This window comes from Helianthus annuus, chromosome 4, assembly GCF_002127325.2.
Source record: "Helianthus annuus cultivar XRQ/B chromosome 4, HanXRQr2.0-SUNRISE, whole genome shotgun sequence".
Classification (NCBI taxonomy): Eukaryota; Viridiplantae; Streptophyta; class Magnoliopsida; order Asterales; family Asteraceae; genus Helianthus; species Helianthus annuus.
Genome location: NC_035436.2, coordinates 162,951,176 through 162,959,171, shown reverse-complemented (window position 1 = coordinate 162,959,171; position 7,996 = coordinate 162,951,176). Strand labels below are relative to the sequence as shown.

The window sequence follows — 7,996 nt, the reverse complement described above, 5'->3', positions numbered from 1 at the left end:
TAAGATTTTTCTCCTATAGAGACTAAATTTAGTCGATATAGGTTGCAGGTGGATTTTTAATATGTCACCAATAACAACCACATTTCGTCGCTATAGATGAAAATTTTTGATATTTTTTTTTTCTAATTTTCCAGGTTTCCTAAATTAAAAGCTATGAACATCAATTCATTCAAACGACAAATTTTAAAATCAGACTAAGGTCAATTCTAATATAATAGACATAACATCTAAATACTTAAAAGTTGCAATATATCATTTAAATACATTCTTCCAAGTAAAACGAAACTAAGTTACACAAAGTCATCATCTTCTTGTTCCTCTTCTTGATCATCTTCTTCTTCAAGTGGAAATGACGAGCCGGGAAGTACCAACTTCAATATATGTTTCATTTGTGCTTTCAAAGCCTCATTATCTTTTTGCAACTTCTCATTAGCTTCTTCTTGTCTTCGCCAACGCTCATCCTCTACATCCCTATTTACATTAAGGAATAGCTCGGGTGTTACACTTTTCAAAACTCGTCCAACGCCCCGTAAGTGAGAATGACGAGTCCCTAAAGCTTTTTTAAGACACCCAACTTGATCAACCGCCATTTCATCCCCACCCGAGCACGACAATAATCTATTATACTCTTCTTCAATGTTTTCCTGCATTAAACAATAAGATATACATACATTAAATGCTTTACGAAAATCCGGCAGCATAACCACTATAAAATGGATAACCAGTCTGTATAATAATAGCAATAATATCCAGCCTTATTCACAAGTTATATCCCATAATAAACGCGGATAAGACTCACGTATTCACAATTTGAGAAGTAGAGTTTCCAGATCATAATCTTCACGAGTTAGCGCGTTTAAAACACAACTACAACTTATATATAGGATGGTGGAGTGCATCTTCCAAATTATGACCCGAACCCATTTTGTATCCTTAAATTACAATTTACAAGTTTAAACGGGTCAAAAAATGATATAACTTACCCAAGCATGTTTTGCATTGTCGTTAATCCATTTGCCTTTCTTACAATGCATTTCTTTCCAACCTTCAACATAGCGGGCTCGCCCGGTTTCTTTAACCTGTAAACAAAAGCATGGTTAGCTCTGTTATTAACCCATTTCTATTCCAATATATAAACTGCAGGTCACAAAAGCATGGTTAGCTATGTTTTCTAACTGTAAGTTTTTTTTGTTGGCATTTGTAAATACTATTTTAAGTCTTAATCTTTTCAGCCATGTATATTTTAAGTCTGAATCTTTTCAGCCATGTATATTGTATATTTTATACATCTTTCTACAATTATGAGTCGATTATAATCACATGCACCAGGATGTAGTAGTGCTAATTTTGTGCGGTTTTTGGCAACAGGTACTTTTAAGAGACATGAAGGTATGCATTTTGCACAAAATTTCTCAGTTTTAGTTTGATTCTCTACATTACAAAATGCCAGTATCCTACAACATATATTTTCGAATTATAATTGTGTGACCCAACATATGACTACTGATTCAAAAAAGTAATTTTGTACTAGTGGTTACCTCTTTGTGTCGCCTATTGGCAAGAGATTGACTCCCGTGATAACTTCCATAAAGTTGTTTTGCTCTGTTTGCCTTATTTTTTTCAGAACGATTCATATACTCGGGAGTTGTGAACAACCCATCAATGAGCTTACACCACGCTTCTGGATCTATTGACTCAGGGGGGGGGGGTGTCTCTTTGCCTCTTCAACATCTTTATAACCTCCATGCCTATCAAAATGTTTTTTCATTCCTGACTTTCTGTTCTTGAAACAACTTGCACATTCTACTTGTATCGATTCCTTGATTGCATCCCAGTGTTCCGTATTTTGGAAACTTTTTATATCCAAATGAAGAAATCAGAAAAAAAAAACAAACTAAATGTTACTGAATTGAAATAAAAATATTAATTTGTATACTTACAGCTAGGGTTGTCCTTTTTACCCGAAACCCGATATAAAGGATTCCCCGAAGAACCCGTACCCGAATAACCTTACGGGGTGGGATGAGTTGCAGCAGCTAGGGGTGAGCATTTTTAACTACCTGACCCGACCCGAGAAATACCCGACCCGACCCGAGAACCGAGACCAATGTATAATCATACCCGATTTACTACCCTAAAGCATCGGGTCCGTTCCGGTTATTTAACGGTCCGGGTATATCGGTCCAGTGCAGTTCGCCATCTTCTCTTGTTCGAGACTTCTGATTCTCCTTTTGAGATAACGAGACTGGCATCGACTAACATTGTTCACTTGTCCCTGTTGGGGTTTCAATCCAGTAAATAATGGTAAGAGAAGCAGAGGAGTGATAATCGAGAAAGGCTAAGAGTAAAAAATGTTGAAGGTAAACTAATAGCATGCTTTAAATTCAGATTTTTAAAGGAAATTTTATCAGTGGCTTATTTTTAATTTTGTTTAATGGCACAATTTAGCTTCCTAATAAAAACGTGAATATTATCAATGCCACAAATTAGCTTCTCAATAAAAATGTCAATATTATCAATATTTGTTTACCTTTAAAAGTAACAACTTCACATGTTATTTTCAACTATATCAAATTAATGGGTAAATTCAAAAACTCTATGGAAAACCAAAAACAATGAAATATGGATCGAAGATTAACCAAATTACCAGATTTCGGATCGGTTATGGGTAAATTCAATCATGGTTTACGGGTACTTTCGCAAATGCGCCACAACCAAGCCCATTGCTCAGCGACCCCATTATATTATGTGTTAGTGTTACAACTAATTTCGGTCCAGTTGTATACTTGGGTTTTTGGACCAACCCGACCTGAACCCGACTTCTTGTGAAACGTAGGAACCGATCCTTGTACCTACATTATACGGTTCGGTTCGGTGTGGGTAATTTTTCGGGTCGGTTATCGGGTATTTTTGGCCCGACCCAGATTATGATCACCCCTAGCAGCAGTTGCTGGATGCCACTAAAGAGCAGTCTTCCAGGCTGCGTACACAGGCCCTATTGGCCATCATTTGCAAGGCGCGTAACGAGAGGGTTTTTAATCATCTCAGTTTGGCTGATCAGATAAAGGAAGACATTATCACTAGCCTATTTAGCTGGGTGGTTTACAGGTCAAAACACAAAGATTTGCAGTGCGAGGTGTAGGGGCGGATCTATATTGATTGATACGGGTTCACACGAACCAACGGCGTTTCGAAATTTTAATATAGATTATACATAAGAAACATCAATGAACCCATAAATATTATTAAATATTATTGGAGATGAACTCATAAGCAAAAGCTATTCACAATTCAGCGGATAAGTCCGTTAATTACCATACAGAGGATCCCAAGTTCTAGTCCCAACCGTGTCTTTTTTTGTGCAATGTTAATGGAATCTTGAATTACTTTTTTTCTTTCCTATGTTCTTTCTGTTCTCTTTAGTTCTTTTCTTTCTTTCTGTTATCAGATTAATCAACACAAATAAAGTCAATCACATGAACAGATAAATAATCATTTTTATTATTGCAGGTTTCGTGTCTGACTGATAATGCTCAGCTAATACTTAATATAATGCAGTATTCAGATAATGTTGTGGAAGTTCAGGTGCGCGTTATTATCTTTAATTCACTCAAACTTCTATTAATAATTTTAATTATCTTATTCTAGTTTAGGATAAACCTTAGTTGTAACTCCCTTTTAGCCTTAATTTCTTGACAAACACGTATACCGTTCCAACACCACCATATGAGATATATTGGATACGGAAACAGAAATCCCGACCCTTTAGTTTCGAATAGGTTGATTAGAGCTATGTTTCTTTCTCTAACGAGTTAACATGGTAAAATCTTGCTAAAACATTTTAAAAACAAATTAACACATCAATCCAACATCATGCAAAACAAATCATCTCAATAGTTAAAAGATAATTTGGTACTTACCAATTTCGTGACCCCAGTAACCGATTTTAAACCTATTGACCTTGTTCCTCAACCAATTTCTCCACTAATTTCCTGACGTGAGCTAGAAACCTGAATAAATTAAGCTTAGTAACCAAATTCCTCCACACACACGAACGAAAAGAAGACCTACAAAAACTTACCAAGTCGATGAGTTGGACACCAGAGGTCGCTCTAGTTAGAGGGCATGTTCACTGGTTAACGGAGTGGAGAAGAAAGAGGGGTTCGCCGATCGACGGGGTGGAGATGAAAGATGGGTTCACCGGTAGAGGGGGTGGAGAAGAAAGACGGGTCCGTGGAGTTCGCCGGTCGCCGGACATCTACATTCCCCGTAGGGTTTTGAGGCTCAATGGAGGGAACAAAGAAAACTCCTGGGGTTTTGTTGTTTGGTAGAATAAAACAAAGAATGAAAAAACCCTATTGAGACTACTTTTAGTTGCAATAGATGTTGTTAAAAAAATATAAATAATTAAATAAAACATGTTGAGACAACTGTTCGTTGCCATAGCTAGAAACAAAAAAAAGTCTAATTTTCCTTTTTATTTTTCTTACCAATAGGATTAAAAAAAGGAAAATAAATTTTTTCTCTATCCAAACGACATTTAGTCGCTATTGAGTTTTCATAAAATTTTTACAAGTTTTCCAGGAGCGCCATAGTTCCCTCCATCCCGCTAAAAACCTATAGTAACTAAATTTAGTCAGGATAGGATATGAAAAACAAAGGTTTTTGAAACACTTGTAGGGACTAAATTTAGTCGCAGTAGGTGGCCTGTTGCGACGAAAAATTTCGTCGCTAAAGGTGTAGTCGCTAAAACCCGTTTTTCTTGTAGTGATCAAGTATCAACCTTCTATTTCACTTGTGATATACATGAACGGTATAAAATTACAACTATGTTTTAATTAATATATAACATCTCTTTCTTTATATAGGTGAACAATTTCTAAGGGTGTACGGGGCACCCTTCGGGACCCCTTCGGTGACAAAATACACCGCTCGGCAAAGCACCGCCGTTGATACGGGACAGGAAATCGGGACAGGAAACCGGTGGCGGCTCACCGAAGAGAGAGGGAGGAGAGAGAGAGGGGCGGTCCAATCACAGCTTTCCTTTTTTTTTTTAAAAAAAAAAAAAAAAAAAAACCAATTCACCTAAGAGGGGAGTGCCGCCATCAATTTAGGGTGTTAGGGGAGTTTAAGAGGGGAGTTGACGTGGCACACAAGGATTGGTTGGGCGTAAGAGAGGGGACTCACCTCTTAGGTGAGCACCCCTTACACCCTAATATTTGGGTTGTATTCCTTCATGTTATAAACACCAGTTTGCTATATTTCACTTGTGCCGACAAGAGTGACTGGGGTGTGAATTCACGATGTTGACCGTTAGAGCCAAAAAAAAGAGTGTGGCTCATTCTACTACAAAAACTCTCTAAATTCTCTCTATTTTTCTTTAGAATGGATTATTCATCCACATCGTCGGATTCATCTGAGGAAGAGGAGTTGATCGTTTCCGTGGTTCGCTCAGGGACCCATTTTTTTATGGAGCATGCCAAAAGCTCACCACCGATTACACGACAGGTTAGAATTATGTGGGATTATCAAGCTGCTAATTCAAATAGTACTACCTCCGTCCCGCTAAAAGTGTCCTATTTTGAATTTTCAAAGTCTTTATTTATAAACTTTGACCTTAAATAATTTTGTTTGTGTTAGATAATACTTGATGAAAGTTATATGATTTGAGTGTGTTTTACAAGTGTTTTTATCAGGTTAATTTTCATCAAGTTTTATATAACACAAAAAACATATAATTAAAGTCAAAGTTTATAAATAAAGACTTTGAAAATTCAAAATATGACACTTTTAATGGGACGGAGGGAGTAAATAACATGACTGATAAATATAAAAGTAAAAGAACTATGATCCGAGCCGTTTGAAAACACAAACGTTAAATACAAAAAAAAAAAAAAAAATAGTTAAATATCCACTACTCATCTTCGTTGGTTAGCCAAAGTGCATAAATATATTTCATCAATACAAGTACGTGCTCAAGCTTTATACGAGGCCGGAAATACTTTATTTTGAAAACCACTTTGAAAACCACTTGCTTTTCAATAAATAAATATCGGAATGTTCACAAAAAAATTAAACAGAGCGTGTATCTACATTTTTAAGAAAATTAACAAACACGATTTATTAGATTGAGAGAAAATTATTTGAGGTGCTAAGTTAATTTTGGATCAACAAATAGAAAAACTTTTTGTTGTTTCCGTGTTGAACTCCCACACACGAACCATAGAGGTGTGGTGTAACTAGTGTTCTATTCGTGAAAAAAAAAAAAGAAGTCAGCTAGAACGACACCCACGACCGTGGTTCCTACACAATGATGTTAGACCAAATATAGATTATTATATTAGGGGTTGGTTCCGGTACAAACCATATTTATCGTACAAACCGTAAGAACAGATCCTAGCACTTAAAAAAAGTTAAATTAGCACATACCAAAACAATACATACATAAAAGTAGCACTACGAACTATATTAGCACATGAAAATTAATCAAGATAATTGATTTTAGCACATATTTGAATGATATCAGCACTTTTCTTAATCAGCACATTGAAAACAAAAGGAAGATCCAAATAAAGAATTAATTGTTTGTTCGTATATTTATAGGGAATTCAATATAATTGATATTATTTAGGATATTATTTTATCATTTCTCTATAAATGGTTGGATGCCACGTGCCACTTTTTAAATGGTTCTTACAGTTTGTATGCGAAATGTGGTTTGTATTTGATCCTACTCCTATTATATTAAACAGAAGATCCACATAAAAGATTTTTTGTGTTTGTTTATGTTGGAACCGGTTGGTTTGATACCTTAACAAACTCATACACAAGAAAACGAAAAGAACGAGAGATTAATTTGGACACTTAAGTCACGTTTTTATATAATCAAAATCACACATAAAACATTAATCATTTTTTTAACGGCTAGTAACGACGTGCCAACCATCGTGACACCGAGCGTGTGTTCAAGGTCGACTACTCGGTCGCCACCAGCCCCTTGGCTCTCCCAGGTGCGCGGAAACCCGACCTACACCTGCCCGAAGGCACGACAGCGGAATAATCAGTAAAACTCCGCCTCCCATCCAAGACGAACCGGTGCCACCCGTATTCGCCCTTCACCTGGATGTCGCAGAAAATAATGGGGAGAGTGAGAGTCAAACCAATGTCACAAGTAACACCAATTATTTCCCCAACCACTCCACCACCTCATTGGCTAAAAAACATTGATCCTACCAATCTATTTATACTAAACTGATAACTTGCTAACTGTGTAAGGAGTGGTTAGACACTTGAAAGTGGTAAACTTTAAAATCAACCAATGAGAGTGTGCCATGTCATTCAACCTTAATAGTTTAAAGTATGCTGAAAAGTGTTGGCAATGGTTAGACACTTTGGAATAGGTAAACTATTAAAAAAAAGGAAAAATGTGTGATTGGTTGAGAAGGCATGGATCCCACCACACACCCCTCTCTCTCTCCCTTCTCTCCCCTCCCCGATTCGGTGATGGTTCACCACATGAAACCCACTTTGATCGGTAAACTTAAGATGGCATTGGTTTACCACTTTGGTAAACCCACTTTACCGCACTTCACCGATACCACACCGTATCCAAAACTAATACCAACTCAAACTAATTAAATAAAACTATTTAATTCAAGTAACGTTTATTCATTTATCTGTAATAATTTAACTCACCTAGAATTATCATAAAACTATAAAAGTCCTTCAACTTTTGTCACCTTTTCCTTTTAACCAAACTTAACATTAAACAATTGGAGAAGACTTTTCTCCCTTTACTCATTTCTGTTTTGTTGCTATGGTCTGAAAGAAACATTCATGCTGCATACACCTGGCAATCTGGCAACCAATCACTTTAGCAAAGTCACATCTCATCCCGTCAAAACCTCATTGCATCAAAGGCAACCACCTAATAATCGACTTCAATTCATAATACCAAATCAAGGAACAAAAACTAAAAACCATTGTTGCTCCAATA

At 36.4% G+C, this 7,996-nt stretch overlaps 1 protein-coding gene across 1 annotated transcript; it reads right to left on the bottom strand.

Moving 5' to 3' along the window:
- Positions 1–290: 290 nt before the first annotated feature.
- On the bottom strand, positions 291–1,774 carry LOC110933695. The gene is made up of 3 exons (XM_022176905.2): positions 1,539–1,774; positions 984–1,079; positions 291–644 (listed from the first exon to the last, which is right to left on the bottom strand). The coding sequence occupies exons 1-3, from the start codon at positions 1,632–1,634 to the stop codon at positions 291–293; spliced, it is 546 nt and encodes a 181-aa protein (XP_022032597.2). The 5' UTR covers positions 1,635–1,774.
- Positions 1,775–7,996: the final 6,222 nt, after the last annotated feature.